This window comes from Patiria miniata, unplaced genomic scaffold (genome assembly GCF_015706575.1).
Source record: "Patiria miniata isolate m_02_andy unplaced genomic scaffold, ASM1570657v1 HiC_scaffold_7, whole genome shotgun sequence".
NCBI classification, from domain to species: Eukaryota; Metazoa; Echinodermata; class Asteroidea; order Valvatida; family Asterinidae; genus Patiria; species Patiria miniata.
This window is the reverse complement of record NW_024037074.1, coordinates 30,489,504-30,512,592: the sequence shown is the minus strand read 5'-3', so window position 1 is coordinate 30,512,592 and position 23,089 is coordinate 30,489,504. Positions and strand designations below refer to the sequence as shown.

General features: G+C 39.4%; 2 protein-coding genes across 3 annotated transcripts; both read right to left on the bottom strand.

Annotated features, from left to right (window-relative positions):
- Positions 1-1,374: 1,374 nt before the first annotated feature.
- On the bottom strand, positions 1,375-21,582 carry LOC119745392 (semaphorin-1A-like). 2 transcript variants are annotated; one of them, XM_038221711.1, is made up of 18 exons: positions 21,453-21,582; positions 19,289-19,434; positions 18,664-18,735; positions 16,338-16,433; positions 14,700-14,805; positions 14,342-14,491; positions 13,667-13,803; positions 12,577-12,688; positions 11,393-11,450; positions 10,418-10,568; positions 8,205-8,415; positions 7,609-7,691; positions 6,912-7,114; positions 6,132-6,166; positions 5,636-5,776; positions 5,105-5,257; positions 3,010-3,110; positions 1,375-1,614 (listed from the first exon to the last, which is right to left on the bottom strand). In XM_038221711.1, the coding sequence occupies exons 1-18, from the start codon at positions 21,538-21,540 to the stop codon at positions 1,561-1,563; spliced, it is 2,097 nt and encodes a 698-aa protein (XP_038077639.1). In that variant the 5' UTR covers positions 21,541-21,582; the 3' UTR covers positions 1,375-1,560. The 2 variants fall into 2 exon arrangements, with proteins under 2 accessions (XP_038077639.1, XP_038077640.1); XM_038221712.1 differs by lacking the exon at positions 1,375-1,614 and adding an exon at positions 1,641-1,841.
- An 820-nt stretch (positions 21,583-22,402) lies between these two features.
- On the bottom strand, positions 22,403-23,089 carry LOC119745123 (uncharacterized protein K02A2.6-like). The gene has a single exon (XM_038221347.1). It carries the CDS (start codon positions 23,087-23,089, stop codon positions 22,403-22,405), a length of 687 nt encoding a protein of 228 aa, XP_038077275.1.

Genomic DNA, 23,089 nt, shown 5'->3' with positions numbered 1-23,089 from the left:
AAATGATTATTTGAAACAGTGAATAGGACGTGTTGCCAGAGAGGCTAGTTTTCTCGGCCCCTTACTATTATTTGACGAGAGCTGGAATAAAGTGATCATGGCGACAGGATCTATTGTCTGCCACCTTTATGATATTTGGCGTCATAAAAAAACTCACTTTCCTTCTGCGCGACCACCAGTTTTTATTCCGCATCAGTCTACCTCAATACTTAGATTCTTGACTGGTAAATAAGAAATGAAAACTTATCAAACCATCTTCGTAACTTATCACTATGTTCTTATTCAACGTTTCTAGCACTGTAGCAATCACTTCAACTGTCAATGCATTGCAATGGTCAGATGCCACCGCCACAGTGGCAATTGCTCCAGAACGTCTGCAATTGCTTCACTCTTTCAAAGCAAACGTGTCAAGTCAGCTTGCCAAGACATGGGAGGCAAAATGGCCGCTCCTTGCTCGCTCGAAGAAATGAGCATCTCGTCAGATTTGGCTCGAAAGAAGAACACTGATTACTGCGCCTTGATTGCTTGCAATGACAAAGAAGTTGAAGGCACTTGGGAGTGTGTCGGTCAGGACGGCAGCGAGCCCTTCCCGGGATGGGCGCAAGGGCAACCAGATTATTCCTATAATGATTAAGATTGTGCTGCAATAGCTTCACACCATTACGACAGATTTGATAACGGGTACTGTGGGACTCTTCACTTGGGTTTCTGCTTGCATATAGATGCATGCAATCACAACCTAACCTAATTCCTCTCTAGACCGACACACACGGCTGCCTTTTCAAGTCAACTTGGCTTCTCCACCACAGCATACGGGCGTTTATCACAATTAAACACTTTAATTAAACAGAATATTGTTGAAAGTATTCTTAAGTAAACGTTCCTTTTACTTGTCTGTAACCCTTTGGTCATTAAGTGACACGCAGTAATTACTTCAAAGAAAATTAAAAGTTACATGGCAGAGGTTTTTGGATAAACAAAACACGTTGCAATGAAGTATAAAAAGTGTTAAAAGGGCTGTACAAAGGAATGCTGAAGCTATTAAAATCAAATTAACAAAATCAAAATACAAACTCCAACAAAGTAGATAATGGAATTCGGCGCATCAAAGCAGGTGATTGTTTATGAATAAATGTAGTCATCTTTTTGTACATGAACAATTTACTAGCTGCGTTCTCTGCGTATTCAATTTATGCAAATAAATGATATATCCGACTATACATGTAGTAATAATATGTACTTAAGCCTTTCAAATAGACCAAAGATCCAATCAAAACTGAAAAGTAAAAACCCACTGTTCATGGGGCCCAGTCAAGCAAAACTTACCCGACCACAAGTTGCAAACTTATTGTGACATTTGTGTATGGTTTTTTATAAATCAACACAAATAATCATTTTCTGCGCTTGGCCAATTTTTGTACACAGCAGGTCCAAAATGATCCTTTTTTTGGCAGTTCTGGATTATTCCCACCGATTGTGTCTGCTAATAAACTAAAAAAAAAAAAAATAACATGCAGACCTTCATCAATTTATAAATGCACAATGTTGAAGAAAAAGATATTATGGCGATGCTGGACATGTTGCGCAATCCTGCTGTTTCACAGAACACGTTCCCTGGGGAAAAAACACACATGAATCAAGATGTGAAAACAGTTGCCCGGCCGGAGAGTTTCAAACTTACCAAAAGTAAACACTAAAACTGTGATATTCCAGGGACCGGCAGCAGTTGTGTACCATCAAAGGAGGAAGGAACTGCGCGCTGTACAACCCCCACAGCAGGAGGCCCAACGTTACACTTTTTTCCACACCAACTTAGGTTGCAGGTCTGCTCACAAAAACAACTGCTGAAAATAATACGTCTATAAGATCTACGAGATATACAAGATCTACAAGATTTATGTACTATATCTCAAACGTTATACTGGGTGGATAAAAAACCCCGAGATATTATTGCAAATTGGAACAGAAGTCGGGCACACGTGAATCAAAGGGAAATATCCTCTGTTAGGGTTGAATCTCCTCCTTAAAATGCCACCCTGGTCATGTCGTTACATTCACGGTTGACTGAGCAGTGACCAATTTTATGAAAGGGTCCATTGAGAGAATTGCACCACTTTTCAATTCTGGTTTTTGTTGTGTCAATTGTTACAGAGTGAAAGGCTATGGTTGCCAATCAAGGCAGGTGGGAAAAAAGAAGAGATTTCACCACGAAAAGTGGCGCAAGTCTCCAAACAGGCCCTTACATAAAATTGGTCACTGCTCAGTCAACTGTGAATGTAAGTATCTGAACAGGGTGTCAAAGAGGAGATTCAACCCTAACAGAGGATATCTCCCTTTGATTCACATGTGTCCTACTTTTGTTCCAATTAGCAATAATATCCCGGTTTCGGTTTTTTTGTTTATCTACCCTGTATAAGCACTACAATTTATTCATTAAATTCAATTTATTTAGGCATGTATTCAAATTACTAAATTCCAGGGGTTGAGATCGGGCAAGGAATGAGGGGAACCAACATTCCGTAGCAGGATCGTACCCATGGATGCACACTTAATAATGAACGCTGTCCCTACATGGAAAAAGAGGTCAGTTTACCACACTCTCCATAATGTGTTTCTAACTTTTGTCTTTTTCATAATTAATTTTTTAAATAATTAACTGCTTTTGCTAAGTGAAGTGGTCTTTTTTTTTTATCTGGGCTGAAGCCAAAGCTTTCTTCTTAATACTTAGCAAACTGATCATGCAGTTCTTCCACACAATTTCAGTTATTTTTCCTACCGACAATCAGTACACCGACAACAACATTATATATTATTTCTCTGATTATTTCCCCCGACAATTATTTTGACATTTTGACAAACAGAAGAGAATAAGAATAATGGTCTCTCTTTTAAAGAATATTGTTTAATATTGTCACAGAGTTTAAATGAGAATTAGCTCCTCTCCCCCTTGTTTTTGGGAAATAAAACAAATATACATATAAAAACACATCTACGTTGAAACCAACTTACCGTTCCGTCCACATATTTCATGTGCAAAGCCTCACTTTGCACTTTAAGAGTGTTGTGCTCTTCCAAGCGTGCACGAAAGTTGTCACATGTTAAACAGTCCGCTGGAACAAAAACGACAGTTGTGAAAAAGATAGGTGGACATTAGGTTAGGACAGTAGTAGAGAGAGAGGTGGGGTTCAGTTGGAGAAACTGAGGCCCGATTGCCTTGAAACATGTTCAAGAGGGGAGTGGATCTTAACTATCCAAACGAAGAGGTATTTTTCATATTGTAAATATTCAGTGTTGTCGTGTCCAATTACAAGTTTAATCACAAGTCATCCACACAAGTGGCCTCGAGGTCTGGGTCTTTGAATTCGTGATCTGTGGGTTATTCCACAGGTTGTGGGTTATTCCACAGGTTGTGGGTTCGAGTCCAAGCTGCGGCTATGGTGCGTGTGCCCTACGGGGCAAGGAACTTTGTCACTCATTGCTTCTCTCCACCCAGGAGTAAATGGGTATACCTGTGAGGGTAGAGATAGTTATTGTGATTGAATTAAGCTGCTTTGCGCCGAAATGGCAGCTTCGAGCTGTATATACTCCACAGGGAGCTGAGATGGTATTTGGAATGTTTCATTTGCCCAATGAGCAGGGTAATAATGATGTAGCGCCTTGATCACCGATAATGGTGGATAAGTACACTTTATAATACCACTATTATCATTGTTAATATCCAGTCCTGAGTCAAGTCAAACTGAAAAGAACGGTGGCAAGTCCCCCTGCTACTTGTGGCCGAGCTAGTGAATTATCTCCTTCTCAATTGTCTTCGGATTAGGATTGGGCATTATTGAGCCCTCCTTCCCTATCGTGATGCCATTTTTTTTGTAATCATATGGCATCAATGACATATTGGTTGACTACAATTGCTGTGATGTAGAATATGGCGTTTTTAACACCCGAGGGGTGCATAGCAGCCAAGGCGAACTATACACCCCACGGGGTTAAAACGCCATATCCACGATGGGTCCTATATCTTTGATATAACAATGTCTCTTAACGCTTTGTCAGCGTGTCACATGTACATTATGATACAGTTGTCGTCGCAATGCCTGTGAACAGGCATTTTGTCACCATGAAACCAAGTGATATAATTCCACTGTGAAACCATTTGTGTGATGCATGTCCTCATTTTTTTTTGTTATAGGAAATGGTGCAGTTTTGTTTCTGAATGTGTGTATCGTTGGAAATGCCCTGCTAAGACTTTATAGCCTGTATGGCATATGCATTCAGCATTGGAATCTAAATAAATGAACAGAACTTGAAAACGCGAACAAGTTTTTGACACAAATAGAAATCCCACTTTGATGAAACAATCCTTGAAGTCTAAGCGATATTTTAAAAACATTTTGCACAAAGAGATAACAGAAGTTAGTAACATAGTTATTTTACCTAATTTTGGGGTTTCGAATCCGAAAACGATGGATATCAAGCTGTTTTTTTTGTGTGTGGAAATATGCCTAATTTGCATAAATATTTAATATCTGTCGTGTAATATATTTGTCACCATATTTGGGTATATTTATGTTGTTTTGGAAAAAAATATTTTGGTGATTCTACTTACACTTCTTTACTTCAATAATATTTTCTTAAACATATGAGGGCATAATACTCCAAAACGGCTACTATTATACCCTAAAGTTTCTTTTTTCCCTGAAATATCATCAAGTAGTCTCGCCAAATGTCAGTATTGATGAGCTTCAAATTCACATACTAGCACAGTTACCCTGATAAAAACAAATGGAAAATTATGTGAAAAATGATAACGTCTTGATATTTAGGCCAAAAAATAAACGGGGGAAAATGAGGTGTCCGTAAATTGGGCTAAAAATTAGGCGAAGGGTTGCCTTACGTTGAGGACTTTAACAACTTCAGCACCCCAAATTACCAATTTCTACTCAAAAATTTCTCTTCTTGCCCTTATTGAGCCTTTTTTTTAAATTAAATATCGCCTAGACTGTTGTCTGAGTTTATTACTATGATCACACACATATATATCCGATATTTATGTTTGAGTAAATACATTTTGGAGAATGCAATGAGAAGATGATTATTGACTTACTTCTCATAGAGATTTCAACTTGTTTAGTCAACACTCTGCCTCCAACATTCGCCGTGCAGCTGTAGCTTCCTACGGTGCCGCTCTGCACAATGACGTCCAATTGTACCAGTTCATTAGTTGATATGCTCGTTGTCTTGATCAGGTCACTTGCCACTGTAGATATAAATACATATAAATAAAAATACATATTGAGCAAGATTTCCAATACATGACCAAAAAAAATCGAATGTTGCGGGGTTTGAATCTGCGAACTCCAAATTACCATTCCGGTGCTCTACCAACTGACCTATGCAACCGAATGATGTTGGGGGCTCTGTCGACATGTCTTTGTTCAACAAGTTTTCAGTTGCTATTCTTTTTACAATTTGCGTATTGAAATATAAAGTTGACTTCATACTTTACGCAAAAGCAACAGTGAAGCCATTTTTCAAGACGTCAACAATAGCAGTTTCATTACCACGTTTGCATGACCCTTACGAATTTACTTTGCACTGAGATTTGTGTGAAATAAGACCCAGCCTTAGTACGTACTTATATCCCATTGAAGAGTGAATGGAGTAGAACCGATGGCTGGGTTGTCAATGTCTAGATGGCAAAACCAGTACACGTGGTCGTTCAGGCAGGCCGATACATTTGTGTTTGGCAACACTGTCAATACATCATCAGGAAATTCTGTAAGAGATGGAACACATGACAATCACTGTGAAACGAACACCTTTGGTGACGTTGGTCATTATCGCATGGGAAATTCGTGTTTTGTATTTATTTTCAAGGAGGTCAATGCACCTTTTTTGGTTTACCTGCTGGTCCCAGAGGACCAGACTAGTGTCCTCTTTGTACCTTTCTGACTGTCCGGAACACAGACTGACTTTTTGGCAAGTGTCTTCTTGATGGGAGAAAGGCTATATAATGACGTATACATTGACGATGTGCTTTATACATAACATCTTCCATGATGTTATACTATTTTAATTGCAACATTTGCCAAAACTTTGCAAAACTGCACACTAAAAAGGATTCGACATACCTGTAGGCGGGTCTTGAGGGACAGAGTCTTTTGTACTGGGAAAGACAATAATTACAAACTGATTGACTAGGAAAATGACAATCGAATTACACTTTGTTAACTGGTGACTTGTACCGTAAACAGAACTACTTGAAATTACCAGCAAGACTAATAGTGAAGTTGTTATATAGTATACAAAAAAAGAAATGTTTATGACATTCGGTGACAGTCATCTCATGAAATTTTTTTTCCATGTGAAACATGCATACAGCAACTGAATACACACTCGTCAACTGATTGGCAAATGTAAGAGCGTGACCGTACAATGAAACTTCTTATTAAGTTTGCAGTGTGACCGGATAGTGTGTTGATCCAAATAACTTAATGGCATGTGATCACTGACCCACCAATCAGATGACAGGGATTTATTCAGGGGTTGTTCTAATCTGAAATAGTTAAAAGGATGTTGCTCGATTCCTAGGGCGTAGACTTGTGAAGTTTATTTCCTACACCCCTTTCTTGTAAAGCCCTAAACTGCTTATTACATAAAATGTAGTGGATAACGGATGATACTCAGACCACTATACCCCCAAACCTATTGTTTTTTTTTTTTATAAAAAGCGTACCTTTTTTTCTTGGCGTTAGCAACTGTTTGCAGCATTCGGATAACGCATGATCGATAACGCTGATGAATAACTAGGTTTACCGCATGACCGATAATGCTTATGAATAACTAAGTCGTTAGAGTGCAGTTAAGCAAGATTGGGTCTAATTTGGATTAAGTACTTCAGGAGGACCTACCTTGTACATTCGGATTCGTTGGTGAAGTAACAGTAAGGGTACCTGAACCCACACTTCTCCGCATTTTGTGCTGATCTTGATTGGCATTTGGTGTTCAAGGGAAAAACGATGGAGGCTTGGACATCGGATGTGCCCACCAGGAAAGTGGCAGCAGAATCCGCACTCTTCAACAATTCCAGCCCATTTATGGGACCGTTGGCATTCTTCAAAAAAATAGTCACTTATTTATTTACATCTGCTTCTCACATGCGAATTTCTTGGAATCTGCCCGGTGTGATGTTAGTTTTTTGGGGGAGCAGAATTTTTTTGTACTGCTTGTTGGAGGGGGAATCAGTGGCGTATATCGGGCGGGGTTGAGCAACTTGTTTCCGCCAGCATTTGGTGTTTTTTTTAACTTTAAATTGGTTATCATACATGAAAAGCTGGCTGCACCAAGAGGGGGGGGGGGGGATCAGAACCACTCTTTATGAAACAAACTTCGATTATATCTCATGTGGATAAGCCCATTTCAGGCCCCACTCAGTTTTTAACCTCTCTAAAAATTCAAATTAAATGATTGACATTAGTGTTCCCCTCATTTAAACAATAAAATTATCGCATTCATGCTTAAATAAATGTTATCTTAACTTTGTCTTTATGCTGAGAGGAATATTCTTTAATAATACTGTGTACATTCTAACAAGATGGAACTACTTACTAATCCTGAAACTTCGACGACATTTGTTGTTGTGTTGATACCGTCGCACACTTCTGAGGTAAATTTTATCACACTTCCAGCACCTATTAATGGGAAAGGGAAACAAAAGGCTGAACATTTTAGGTTATTGCTCTTTGTAAAATCTGAGGCAAAACTAGAGCCTATCTTTTAACTCTCAGGCCTGCTGATATAATTATTAATCTTAAAGAAGTGGGCGAGTCATGAGAAATACATTTATTTCAGAGTTTGCAATTTTTTAAAAACTTCCTTTAATGGCCTGGGAACTCCCATTTTTAAAATCTGTTCATTGGAAGCTCCATGACTTGTAGGGCTTTGGGTCTTTGGTCTTCGCAGTGGAATCTACTGAGGTAAAGAACAATGTGAGCGCTTCACGTCCCCCCACCAAAATAAAATCCTGGTAATGCCATGTCTGCTATCTATCTTAAGACACTTTTGCTTCTGTTTTCAAGTTCGTGTAGCAGAAATCGTCAATCGGACTGAAACTGGGCGAAATCAATGATCCAATTAGGAACCCCATTTGCAGTACAGTTGCAGATAACATCAGTCATTTCTTGACGTTGATTACATGTACATACTTGTTCCAACAAAGTAGACTGGAGAAGAATATTGCAAATCGACAGCTAGGCTGGTGAAGCGAACATCATCCACGTTAAGTATGGGTGGATCTGATTGGGAAAAATTGGCTGGTGGTGCAACTTGAGTTTCTCCAGTTCGTTCCATGGCATTATAGCTGGGCACCGACTTGTGTAACAGGGGAGGATAGTCAGTGGTGTGTATTGCACTACACTGGGAATAAAAATTAAAAAAACACGGACCACAGATATCAAAAAATAATCCGAAGAGTGTGGCGACGAGATGTGCTCACATTAATGGTACAAGACAAGGCAAGACTAGTTGTCCATAACATGATTTAATTCAATCGATTCAGAATGGGCAGAAGTTTGTTTTTATTGTTGCATCTTGTGCAAAGGAGATAAAAAAAAACCCCGGCGTCTGACTGTCCAAGACAAGGAAAGTTCAGATGAAGAGGGATAATAAGAACAATGCAAGTGTCCGAGTTGTGACTAGTCACTGATTTTTTTGTTTTGTGACACGAGTCGAGTCATTTTAAAGAAGTGACTCGAGTCGAGTAGTCGAGTCATTAGGTCAAGAAGGTCGAGCCGAGTCGAGTCAAGTCAAGTCACAGTGTGAAGTCGAGTCGAGTCGAGTCGAGTCGAGCCGAGTCCGATGGCGGACTTAAGCCCCTACCGGAATTTGCGTTAATATTTGTGTATATAATTGAAAGCATTCATTTAGTGCAGGAGCAGTAACGATAAAAAAAGAGAAATTGTACGTGGTTATAGAGTGGGCTTGTCAGCCTTGTCTTTGTCATTTTTTTTATAGCTGTTTCGGGATTTCAATTATTTTCATATTAATTCAATTAATTGTCCCTTCTTTCCATTCGGCGTTTTGATAGGGCGGTTGGTATCTTGAATTTTCGCCCAGCTGCACTCCACACGCACTCGGGCGTTCGAAATCAGCAATCCGAGAAACACTGTTCGTGGGTTACTCGATAACAGGTCTTCGAATACACCCATGCCTCAGGCTATCTGGTTTGGCTAGAATTTCTTTTTCGCTGAACAACATCAAAACCAAATTGCATTGTACAAAACTGTTTCATCTTTAAAAGGAGGGCATAAATTTAGCTGGAGTCCGAATCCAAGAGCTTAATAAGAAATCGCGCAAAGGCAATGATGAAACCACGAATTGGAAAAGATGTTCGCTGTCGGTTCCAGGATAGTATTTTGTGCATTCCATAACCACAAGGTGTGAGTCTGTGTGTGCACATCTGTAAATAGGCCTCAATCCATCCGCCAAGCTCATGAATAATCAAAATATTCTATATTAGAGAGTTCTGAGAGCTCTAAAATTGGGGAATTGAAGAGATATGACAATTTACCTCTGGCTTGGACTTGGGGCTTCCAATTCTGAGCATTTTGGATGCAATTGGGCTCGAAAGTGGCGCTATTTTGCCATGTTGTGGAGGGATCGTTTTTTAAGATGGCTAGCTTTCTGCTTTGGGGAAAATAGGGGTCGTCTTCTTTGGGTGAGAATTTCTCGAAAAGTAAATGGTTAACCCACCAAAAATGAAAAGAAAATGAAAGATGACATGTTGATCGTCATTTTTCTGTGCAGCTTAGATACCTGTGAGTTCCGAGTATTTTAAAAAAGAATTTTGAAGTATGGGCATTTAGCACTAGTGTCTGTTGGAATTTTAATGCAGGGTTGCACCCCTGTGACACATTGTATGTTTGTACTCGACAAGAGTCCACAGTGTACCATCCTGTATTTGCAAAGTGCCGTGAGCATAAATATTGCACCGTAAATTATTGCAAATAATTTCCGCGAAATTTTGCTTTTATTTTTGGGACTCCAGTCTTATTAGCCTCGAGTCGCGTCGATTCATTCGTTGGCAGTGACTCGATTCGAGCTATTGCAAATATTTTATTGAAAAAAATTGCCTTTATTAGCCTTGAGTCAAGTCGAGTCGTGTGTTCTGATGAGGGACTCTAGTCGAGTCGAGTCATTTGCTCGCAGTGACTCGAGTCGAGTCAAGTCATTTACCCAAAGGGACTGGAGTTGAGTCGGGTCACCAATAATTGTGACTCGAGTAGGACTCGAGTCATTACAATTCTTGCAAGTGTCCCACAACTTTATAATACTGTGTGTTCTCATGGGGTGACAGTGTACAATCTGCAGCTCCTGCACACAGAGTCTTTGAAATTAGCCGGCATAATGATGGACATACCGTTCCAGGCCTTGGGTTCCGTTGCATAAGCACTTCATTCCACAGAGCTTGGACGTCGCCATCTACCTGTGCCTGGAAATTACCGTTATCGAACAGATTCATGATATCCTCCATCCTGTACTGGCAAAGGGCTGACGTCGCAGGTCCATTTCTGAAATAGTGATCACGTGCGTGAATTACATAGGCCTTGGAAAAGACACTCAACGTGAAATAAAAAATACCAAATGTATCATCTTAAAGATAAGTAGTTGTTCTAAACAGTAGCTATTCTGAACAACTGGGACCTATACTTTCGACTGCCTCCAAAAGAACGATTTAAAAGAGGCCTCGAAATCTGCTTGAATGCGTACTGTGGAAACGGACAAGTCAAAAGAAACCTCCCCCACACACCCAAACCAGCACGTAGGTTGGCTTTAACTTAGAAAATTGAAAGAAACTGAGACAACTGTTCTTCTCAAATGCTTTCTCGACTCAGAAAGAAGCATCCTTGTATTACATATATATATGTTCCCTTTAATTGAAATCACGAACAAGTGTATATTTCTTGCTTTACGTAGTTCTAATTTTAATGTAGCTGAGGAATCCAGATTCTCAGTTGTTCATGCAAACTATTCAATATATTCGCACCACACACGATAACACTTGTGGCATAGCATTCAGTTTTTTTGGGTGAAAGAAAATGTCTATGCATTATTAGTCGATTATCTTGTTCACGAATCTGTGTAAGTGGTTTGAAAAGATTCGTCATGTACGTTTGTTTGACTTTTTAGACTTCACCCTTCCAGAATTTTCTTTGTATAACAATAACTAACTTATTTCATAACTAAAATAGTTGTGCTAATCCTCTCCTTACTTCATAAACATTTAGACTGATCTCTTAATTCATCTTTAACTTTTTTCTCCTTGTCTTTTCTTGATAATTTATGAATAAAAGATGCGAAATAGTAAAATAAGCACGAGATACTTTGAACTTACTCTTGATTCGTGAAAACCGCATATACTCTCGTATTATTGGCATCCCAGACAACATCCTCTGTATATTGATATTGAACAAGTATATTGATTAACGCTTAATTATATGTATATATATTGATTAATTAATATTTCCTTGATTTAAAATTAAGAACAAAAGACATACTACGTTAGAAACTTAAAGTTTAATAAGCCTAATTCGGCAACGAAACGCGTTTTGAACAAAATGCTCTTATGCGGAAAGAACATTTAAAAGTAGGATATAAACATCCACACAATTATCCTTTAAAAACTGGGCGGCGTTGTATTATTCTTGTGTTCGTGTGAGAACTAATTTCGGGGTCCAATTTTGCGACCCTAAAATATCGGGCTCTTCAGCGATGGTTGTGATTCCAGCCGTAAAGTTTTTCGCCTTCTGAGGGCGTGTTAGAACCACATTATATTGGTGCTGTGTGTAATTTATGTGACACACACAACGTGTATCGTACGTTGAATGAAAACGACAGGAAAAACGTTTGCGTATCCGTCGTACCCGATGTAGGCAACCTGGTTTTTCCCCGTCTTTTCTCGGGAACGAAAGACATTGCGTTAGTTTCATTTCAACTAGACCTGTTAATCCAAAACATGTCATCCAGGAAGAATGGCTTGTATTGTAGGTGTGTTCAACCACAACGTGTATTTATCAAACCACTCCGGCCATTTAGGCTCACGAAGAGAAACTGATCTGCAATACATGCACTGCACTAAGCTCAGGGGGTCTCTTCCATTTAAAAAAAAAAATGAGAACCATCACTGAGCCTGTACAGGAACTGGTATTACTGGGAAACTATAGAACCATTTCTGTCGGTCAGTTTGAACTAACATTATCTGATTTATGTGGAAGTTAAAATCAGTGCAATTCAAATAACACTTTTCATCTCTTTACTGAAACGTTTTTATTATTCTTAAAAACCCTCATAGATTAAGCTATGTGTAACAAGCTTTGGAATCTCTGTGTTCAACGAAAGGCATGTTCTAAAAAAGGAGTGAAATATTTCGATCCGTTTATCTGTTGATGTTGCCTTTCAAAAAGTGACAGTGTGCACTGATTGCTTTTGGTAATTTTTTTTTTTAGTTATTGCTATAAATTGAAAGCGAGGTATCGTTATGTTGAACTGATAAGACATAAGACTAACGTGAATACTTACGAATATAATCATATTCAAATGCTGGCTCATCGCCATTGGGTACGGAGCATTCCAAACGAGCCTTGATGAAGGTGACGAACTTCTTATCGTTGACGGTGCCTCCTGTATCATTCTATACGTGGTGTAACAGTGAGTGGATAAGATGGGAATTGGGGAACAATTTCACAATGAACTTTTTGGCCGACACTTGTTATTCTGTTTGACACTGCCCTGGTAAAAAAAAAATGCAATTATTTAAGAATGACAAGATGTTTAAATGCCCTGGACCGTGCTACAGTTACAATTACACTCAGCCAACCGGTTCTTTTCGAGAACCACACTTCTTTTAAGAAGACGTTTCTTTCCACATGGTGTTACGCGCATATTTTCTATTTTATCTCATCCGCCATGCAAAGCTTCAAGTCATATATAACGAATGCTTGATGTTCCAAATTTAGTAAACTTTTTATAAAATCTTCGTCAAGAAAACCCAGACACCAACTATTTCAATTGAAAAGTGTTTCTGCACACATATATTGTTTGCTCTCCTTGGGAATGCGTGCGCCATTCAATATGAAACCTTACATGAGAAACTGGTACTCCAACTCGTTTATTTAGGTTGGGAGATACCTATAAGATGTGGTGAAAACAGCAACTTTAGGCTGGTTGACTATGGGTCTAGGCAGGCTGAAGATAAACTTAAATTAATAAGTAAAGTCTTATACGTAGCTGCCAACTGACAGGCAAATTGTGAACTTGGCATATTCAAACTTATTATTCCACCCATCTTGTTGGGTTTATTGGGGAAAGTAGGCGTGTGGCCTAGTTCTTGGTTTGTGACTCTAATAGTGAGAGGGTCATTGCATCCTGGTGCTGGCCATATGTTGTGTCCTTGGTCAAGCCACTTCTCCCCCGCTTGCCTTTCTCCACACAGCAGCTAAGTGTACCATCATTAGCCGGGCAGTAACCTGCAATGGACTGGCATCACTTCCAAGGGGGAATAGGAATAATCTCAGTCATTTCATGGTATTAAAGAAACCAGAGATAAACACCAGACCGATGGGCCACATTTGGCTCACGACAAACTTGTGTCTCCTGGTAAAGTACGTACCTTGCACACTCTGGCTATGCGTGAGTACACTTTGGTTCCAAGGGTGAATTCCAGTGCAGTTTCACGGTAGATCAGGAACACGTACTCGTTACCGTCATCGTGAGTGTATTCAAAGGGTCTCCCTATAAAGGTTGGATCTGCCAGCGTACGAGAGAAAAAAAGAATTTTTTGAGATGCCAAATTTGCATTTTGTCTGGCACCAACATTTTCAATGTTATCTCCTAGAATGTACACACTTTATTTAATATTGATTGCAAATTCAAAATATAATGTCATTAGTGAGGTTGCTGAAGTGAGGGCAAACAACATTAAACCCAATCTGGAAAACGCATAATGAGCGACCAATTTATTAAAACCAGGTAAAGGTCTTTAATGATTGCCACACTGTTATAAAAGGTTTAAGTTTGTGGTGTCAGTGAAGTATTACAATAGAACGCCATTATAACGAACACGATGGGATCTGTACAATTTTTTTTTTATAATGGTCGTTCATGATAGTGATATCGAAATATAATATATTTTAATATTTGGGGAGCCATAGGGGATGTTCGTTATAGCCAAATGTTCGTTATAGCGGCGTTTTACTGTATATTCAACTGTATACACGTGTGTACACTGAGCTACTTCACTGATTTCCTTGTTGTGGCACACTGAAAAATATCATATCCAGCTTACCCTTTATAAACCCTTCTCCAACAGTGACTGTATCTAGCTCAAACTCTATGGGGTCAGCAGTGCTTAAATCTGCATCTACAGAATATCTGTTGAAGGTTTGTTTCCTGTCACTACCACCAAAAAGGGTATCCACACCTGCAGCATTACTGCCTGAAATGAAATAAACGTTATAAGATCAGAACTATGCAAAAAGTATTTGTTTGTACTGTTTTGGGTTACCAACTCAAATAAACATCCGGTAACCGTATTCTAGTTGAAAATAATGTGCATTAAGATCAGTACAATAAACCTATGTAAACTTCAAGAATCCTTTTTTTGTTGGATACCCGTACAATGAGTTAAAATGAGGGATACTTACTGAAAATAGCGGTCTCGGCGTTAATATTGTTTTGTTGAGGAACCACAGTCAGTTGGGTATAATTTGTGGACAATTCAGTGCACATGTTCAGATTCGATTGTGGGCACTGTGAAATAAATATATATACATGTGTATCAAACGGAAAACATTTACAAGTCGGTCTGCAAATCCTCAGCCTGTATAGGTATATTCACAGGGCATTTAAAAAAAAAGAATTGTCACTCTGATCACAACTGACAGCATCATAAACACGTTATTATACTTAATATCACCGTACCACACAGCAACCAACTGAATGGACTTCGTAGTTCCTGAAGTTTTTATTAACAATTAATTCAAAATGATTTTTTCCCCCTATACCAATAGTGTTTATGTATGGAGTTAAAGCTCGCCGCACACGAGAGCTGAGCAACAGTCATTCGAGGCCGTATGCTTAGCACGTAGCTCACAAAAAATATCCCCGTGTTCGGTACATTTTTGCTCAGTTTTCTGGACGTGAGGCAAAATAGCCCGGAGCACACCTTTCCGATTTTCCCGGTTCACCGGATCATCGGGCTATCGTACAGTGGTGTGTGCTGAAAATTCGGACCTATCTGATCGTATACCAGGCGACCGGATGAAATCAAACACATTTGATTTTTCGCATCCGATTTCACCGGACCCGCCCCGCCCCGCCTCAATATTTCTGTTAACCAATCAGATTTACCAAGGAAGGACGTGATTGTCATCATGTGCCTGGTCATCGTGTGACCGATTACATGTATAGAATGGAGTAGGGCACGTGTGCAGGTAACATTGCGGTCTAACCGCAACGGTGAAAAAAAAAACGTTCGGGTGATCCAGTGATCCGGTGATCCGGTGATCCGGTGAACCAGTAAAATCAGAAAGTTGTGCGCTGGGCTTATCCCGTTAGTTTTTTTTTTCGCTTCACAAGGCGAAAAAATTACTGTGCGGGCAATCTGAGGTACGTGCTGAGCTACATAGATTAAAAACCCAATGAAATCACATACTCGATCCGTTCGCGTGATTTTAAAATATTGTTGCGCAAGCCTTCTAAATCCTGTTGACGTTTGTCCCCATTTTGGAAAGCACACGACCGATAAACAAGAATAAATAATGTTCTTTCATTGTCAAGTTAATCTTTCTAGCTTAGCACTAAGCTCAGATTGCCCGCACACGGTGAGTTTGTCCTCTCGAAAAAAAAATCGAACAGGATAGATATTTGCCTCACGGCCTCACGAGGCAGGACACTCAGCAAAAAATGACCACACACGGGAATATTTTGTTATAGCTTCGTGCTGAGCTAGCAGCCTCAAATAACTTTTTGCTGAGCACGTACCTCTCGAGTGTGGCGGGTTTGTAGATACTTCACTATACTTTTGTTCTCCTTTCTGTTCTCAAAATCTCAAGCTCACTAGCATATACCGTTTAAAGGGTAGTACAGAGTGGTTCTGAGATTTCTAATGACTGACTCGCCGGGTCCCATTATCCCTTACATGTAATTGCACGCTTTTTGAAAGTAATAAATAGTGCCCCAAACTGGAACTGACTATTTAGCCCCAAACTTTTTAAAACGTTGTGGTGTCACTGACACAAAGTTTATAGTGTCCATTTCCGACGGCCCATTATGACACTTACCTGATAACACTGCCTGCTAAACGCGTTAGTGCCACACACCAGGAGATCACCAGAACTAGTTTTGTCTGCAATACGTATGAAGTTCCAACAGACAGTCTGTATAGAAAAGGAAGGGTTTGCAAATAAATGTAACAAACTAGAGTAAAACCTAGAATTTTCTTTCTTGTTTTCACCTACAAAATGGTCGGTTTAGACCCATAATGCCTTGATTTTTTTTATCTTGTGGAAGTAATGAATAAAACGCTAGTCATACACAAAACTTAAATTAGGGATGTTCATTTCAAATATTTCAGTATATTTTCATTTTTCCAACTTGGACTTGAATTAATCGAATATTCAGATATTAAATTTAAAATAGACTGATCATGCGCTCGCTAAAACTTGCCGCTTATTGGGATTGTACATGCACCTCCATGCGCTTAATATCGCAAATTTACAAAGAGATGATTAAAATAGTATAAAAGAAGGGGTAGTGGTGGCTGATATTTGTCCAATTGTAAAGAAGAAATTTGAGCTTATATTCCCTGTGGAAGCTCCAAAGATATGTGCAATAGTTGTTAAATGGTGTTCGCAGGGTGAATCTTATAAAAAATAATAACACTTTGTTTAAGACCGTTGGGAGTCTAGATGCTGATAATTACCCGAGACGAATTGGAGTCTGGACGCTGATAATTATACCCGAGCCGAAGGCGAGGGTAATTTACCTATTGCCGTTTGTGAGTTAGCCACGCCACCTAAACAACCCTATGTAATTAATTTGTGTATGGTAAATTTTGCTTGTCTCAGATTTTGCGCGTTCCACGTCCATTTGTATGTCATGTAATTGGACAATATTTCACAAGCTGCGTTGACGCAATTCTAATGCGATCCTACACCGCAATAGGTCAATTATCAGCATCCAGATCAATTATCAGCATCCAGACTCCAACCGGTCTTACACAGAGTGCTTAATACCGACCAAGCACACATTTATTCCCTTTCATCAATACCTTTTCGGTCAAATAAAATCCCAAAGTCAAAACAAGTCGAAAATTATAAATTTTCATCGATTTCGATCATCAAAATTGCCCTCTAGCTATGTGGCGCCTAACGCAGATGTACTGGTATCCGGTTCGTTAGTACAAACGTCATACACGCGCGCGCACTACTGATTACCTGCGCCCATAGACCGCTTGCAGACGCGATCGATAATTGACGCGCGAAGGTGCGCGACGCCATGTTATGGGACAAAATGTGCATAGATAGATATACGCTTGTCCCACAACATGGCGTCGCGCGCCTTCGCGCGTCGATTATCGAACGCATCTGCAAGCGGTCTATTAAACACTCAAGTTGCGTTAACTTCCAGTTCCAATGGTTCCAATTCTACTTAATGGCAAGTGGGCGTGGTTTAGAATGAACTGACGTCACACTAACAAACCGGATAGTTTGAATTTAGGACTTATGAAATACCGTATTGACTCACTACAGTAGTACTGCACATGCCTACGTGAGGATTGTGAACGTTCAACCAATAAAACGGTGCTGGCACCAAATTTAATATAAATTAAAAATCTTATGTGACACTGAAAAAGCCAGCCATGTCTATCCACCAGTATATATGAATGAAGAATAAAAACATTAATGAAAACATATGAATAACCATAGAAAACAATTCAAAAACTTAATTCCAACAAACACTTGTTTTTGGACCACACAAAATCGAATAAATAAAACACACAAATCGAATAAAACTGGAAAATGGCGGCTTTTATATCAATTAAGACAACATGCAACATGAAATTAAATAAAAAAGAACTTAACGAAAAAGGTGTCACATTTTGACCTTTTTTGGGCAAATACTCCATCTATGACGACAAAAACTGTTCAATGTCATCTTTTATATCCTGGAGCATTTGTTTTGTAACAATTTTGCAACAAGTCTCTTTCCCAAGAAGTGGTTTTGCTTAAAGTTTATTAATATTTCCGTTTCAGGAAAACAAGCAAAATGGTACAAGTGGAACGTTCACGATGTCAAAGTGACGAAATAAATGTTTTTCCAAAACGATGAAATATATGTTTGCCGTCTTACAGCCTTTGAGAAAATACGTGCAATACGGGTTTTAAGGCCCGTTATCACGCATCCACCCCCCCCCCAAAAAAAAATGAGCTCAGAACAGTCGTTCATCCTTGTGAGTAATAGATCCGTAGTTTTACATCATCTCCTTGTGACCACTTCCTTTTTTTCACGTAATATTCGAAATCGAAACAAATATTGCTTGGATATTTTGTTGATTATCAAATATTTGAATATCTTCTGCACAATCCTAACCTATCTTTAGCTCACCTCTTTAGTGGTTGGAGATACTGCTTCACAGGTTAAGACAAGGCCTTCGGGTTCCATTGTTCCCAGTTGAATCTGAGTGTAAAAAGAAATGAGAGTATTAAGACAAGAAACAATATTTTATTTCGTCTTATACCATTGTACCTCTTTAACGGCATCCTATAGTAAGGCAGATTGGTGATGGGATTGTTCATTTGATGATAAAAGCATGGAATTTGGAACACTGTCAAGTACATGTTTGTCATGAGAAAGATATTTGGCTATAAAGCCATCACAGATTTGTCCTTAAAAAATATAGGTAGAATAATAAGCAGTTTCAACCATTTTGAACCTATATCTATATTTTTCTTGAGACTTACTCTGACTGTGTGCTCAATGCCATGCTTTTATTATCAAAGTGAACAATCCCCCAAATATTTCCCTTCCTGCCTAGGAGCCAATTAATGATTTCTCTCCTTTGTTTTACTTTCTGTACTACTGTTGATCACATTCTGAAATGGTCAAGACAGGCCTCAAGTCTAGAGATGAGTCTAGAGATGAGTCTTCTGGCCTTTTTTAAAATTAAAAACCATACGACACATTCCTTGCTATCAGGCCATACAATATAAACTTAATGAAAATGTCCTACCTCCTCCATTTCCAGTTTGTTGTTTACAAGGAACCGTCTCCTGAGGGTTTCATTGGCTCCAATGTAGACGTTCTCATCGATCTTATTGAGGATACGGTAGGCTGGCTGGCCAGACGGGGCACTGGTGTCACTTGTGGCATCCAAAACTGATTTTTTTTTGTGTTGTATGAAAATGAAAAGTGGGAATTTGAAGGGAAGAAATGGATGACATTATTTTAATACAGACTTTCACCAATGGATGTTTTTACGCAAATGGCTGCACTCAAGACATCTGCAGAAACAGGTGAAATAAGATTGAATTTCGTTTAGCCCAGTATAAAGTAGGCCAATACAATTATTTCTTGATTTTATAGATCCACAGGCTGATTTCTTTCTTTGCATCGCTAAGCGCCCAAAATGGAATTTGTTTGATCGCCGCATGCAGGGTGCTTCCACTTACTCTGAAAGGAAGTCTTCTTTTTCTCAAAGTGTTTTTCAAGCAATTCACATTTCAAATCCTTCTTCATATAAACGACAACAAGTAGTAACAAAATATATTTTCCAATAAAATTGTCCCCACCATTTAACTCCATGTTTGCCATTGGCGCGTGCAGAGTGAGTGGTGTGCCCAGCAACTGCTTATATGGATGTCTTTGTCAGTGGTTTTTTTTGCAGCGTACATCGTATTTTATCCAAAACAAAACGAAACCCAAATGTTGGGACCATTGTTTTAGTGAAGTGCTGCATGTGGCACTTTCAAAATCAAGGATATGAAAGCCCAATTCATGAGCTTTCTTTTAGTACAAGAATCATTCAAATCAATTATGTACTTTTTAAGTTAAGGAATTTTAAACACAACAACCATTTTAAAGTTCTGTCCACCAGAGTGTTAGTGTTCTTTCAGCAAAACAAATACAAATACGAATGCTGAAAGAACGCACACCTTTAAAGGGAATATACATCATTTGCTTTTGCTGTAATTTTCAGAAATGGATGGAATTGGGGGGTTGGAAATATAAAGCAAATATAGTTACACTGACTTTTTGGAGGTTTTGGGTTCGAAAATGCTATAAAAACCAAGAAAAACGATCATTTTCCTGTAGTCTGGTTCCCTGACTCCATATAAGAAGAAATTGAGCAGTTTACATACATTGGGGAATTGTAAGGTCAGGGAACCAGTCTAGCTGGCTCGTACCCGTTCATAGGTTTGTAATCGATTGCAAACAAGCGCAATGGTCAATTGGGGCCAGTATTTGAAAAAAAAGCCAGTTGTTTCCAACGCTGATCGGCCGATCAGCGTTGGAAATTGATACAAAAATACCACTTTTCTTGAAAATGAAAGTATACCAGGTGCCATAATTTTACAGGATGCTTTAGACTGTCATTTACCAACATCCTATTAAGGTATTTCGCAAAAACTTGGTAGTTTTATTTTTCGATGTTTGCAAATGTTGTATATTCCCTTTAATGTGATCCGTGGACAGAACTTTAAAACGGTGGTTGTGTTTAAAATTCCGTAACTTGAAAAGCACATGAGTGATTTGTATGACTCTTGTACTCGGAATTTGGCTTACTTTCATATGCTAGATTTAGAAAGTGCTACATGCAGAACTTCACTCCCGACATTTGGGTTTCGCTTTTTGGACTTACCCTGTATAATCACGCACCCTTGCATGAATATGTATCACGCTGTGTGGATGGAAGACACTTACGTTACTGTAGTGTATCCCTTCATTTAAACTTATCCCTACCAACAAAAATATTTGATGAAAATGGACATGGGTTCGAAATACAGATCTTGCGACCCATGGTTTATTTCACTGTCCACTAGGATTGCGGAAAGCTGGACGGAAAACCGTTCTCAGAAATGCTTTAATGTACATATGCATGACTGAGCGAGAGCAATGGTAGGACGTCATTGTTATTTTCTTATGAATACGCATTGAGCTATTGACGATGTGTGCTGCAGATAAAAACACCGCGCGCAGCACGGTGCTTATACTGCGCGCATGTGGCATGGAGTGCGAGATCTTGCATTTTTAAACTTCGCGCTCAAACGGTGGTTTTTAACCACCCAAGTGATGGGTTCTTGACCAACAGGAATACATTAACTGTCCTAGGTATTTATGAATACAGTATTTGCAACTCAGGATGAGCAAATTAATACAGAATACAATTTTCTTACCACTACTATCGAGAATCTCCCAGCAGTTGCTCGTTCTGTATAGCTTGACTGCTGCTGCATGTTGGTATTCGCCGAGGAAGACAATCATGTGCAGAGCTGTCAACAACACAGCTGAACGGGAACTCAAAACTAGTCTGGAAATGGGAAAATACAAACACAAGAGCATTAACTTAATTACTTAGTATTGAGTTGTTATTACTTGAGTGTATGTAGGTGACTGAATTTCTCAAAGGTGGGTCGCTGCACTGTGTTTTGACGAATCTGGCAAATTAAAAATATGGCAATTTTATTTCATTTCATATTAAAGGTAAAGTATATAATTTGAGATTTGAAGGTTTGCATGGTGGAAAGACACTAAGACAAGATAAGTTTGCGGAAGCACCATGAAAATAAATCTCTTTTCGTGAGTATGTGTGGTTCTGAAAAGAATCGGAGGGACTCAACGCTTTGAACAGTATGCTCTGCCCGTCGTCAGGAGAATGAGGGATTCCAACGATGATGCGATGTTATAAGGATGGATGAGTCCCTCCGGTTCTTTTCAGAACCACACGTACTCACAAAAGAGATTTATTCACATGGTGCTTCCGCAAACTTATCTTGTCTAAGTATATAATTTGTCATTCGTGCTTTTTTGTTTTGATTTGAGGCAACAAAAGTGCTCGAAATCTGAAGAACGGAGCTTTACAACTAACCTGAGGAACTTTTAGCTCTGTGAATGATGTAAATTCCGAGAAAACAATTTTTCTAGGATCTGAGTCCATGTTTTTAATTGCGGCCGAAATTTGCGTCCGGGACACGTTCTTGTTCAGCTGATGTGCACGCTGATGGCAGCAGTTACGCGATGTCACGCACTGAAACAACGAATTAAAGCAACCGCGTGCACCCATGTACGGCTTCGCCGAATTGTAAACGAAGCAAAGGAAATTTCCAAAAAGACGCATCTTTGGAAATCACCTAATTGCACGGTCAGGTGGGGGATGGATTATTGAAGGTAGTGCAGTTTTGTACTTCCGTCTGTTCAGTAGCTCGGCTGGGGAAGCGAGGTTTGATTTGAGTGGGGTCGTGCGAAGACACAGGAGGGCTAGGTTAGGGTCGTCTCCTAATTCGCGACACTTGGATAGGATTCTCTTCACAGTCTGGATGTGTCGTTCAATGAAACCATGGCCTCTTGGGTAGTGGGGTGACGATGTCTGGATCCGAAAACCATTCTGCTGTGCGAAGGCTCGGAATTGCGAAGAGGTGAATTGGGTTCCATTGTCGCAAATGATTACATTTAGGACACCTTGTTCAGCAAATAGAACTCGCAACACTCTGGTGATTGTGCTGACTGTTAGGTTATCTAGTTTGCAAATGAAGGGGAATTTGGAATAGTAATCCGCAATGATTAAGTACCAGGTCTTGTCATGGAAGAAGAGGTCTGTTCCAAGGGTGTGCCAAGGACGCGGTGGTACTTCTGTTACCATCATGAGCTCTCGCTGTTGTGATCGCTGGTACTTCTGGCATGGCTGGCAAGCTGTTACAATGTTCCTAATATCTTTGTAAACTCCTGGCCAGTAGACGGTAGATTTCATGCGTAATTTGCACTTCTCCATGCCCTGGTGGTCACTGTGGATCTGTTGCAGGATCGCAATTACCAT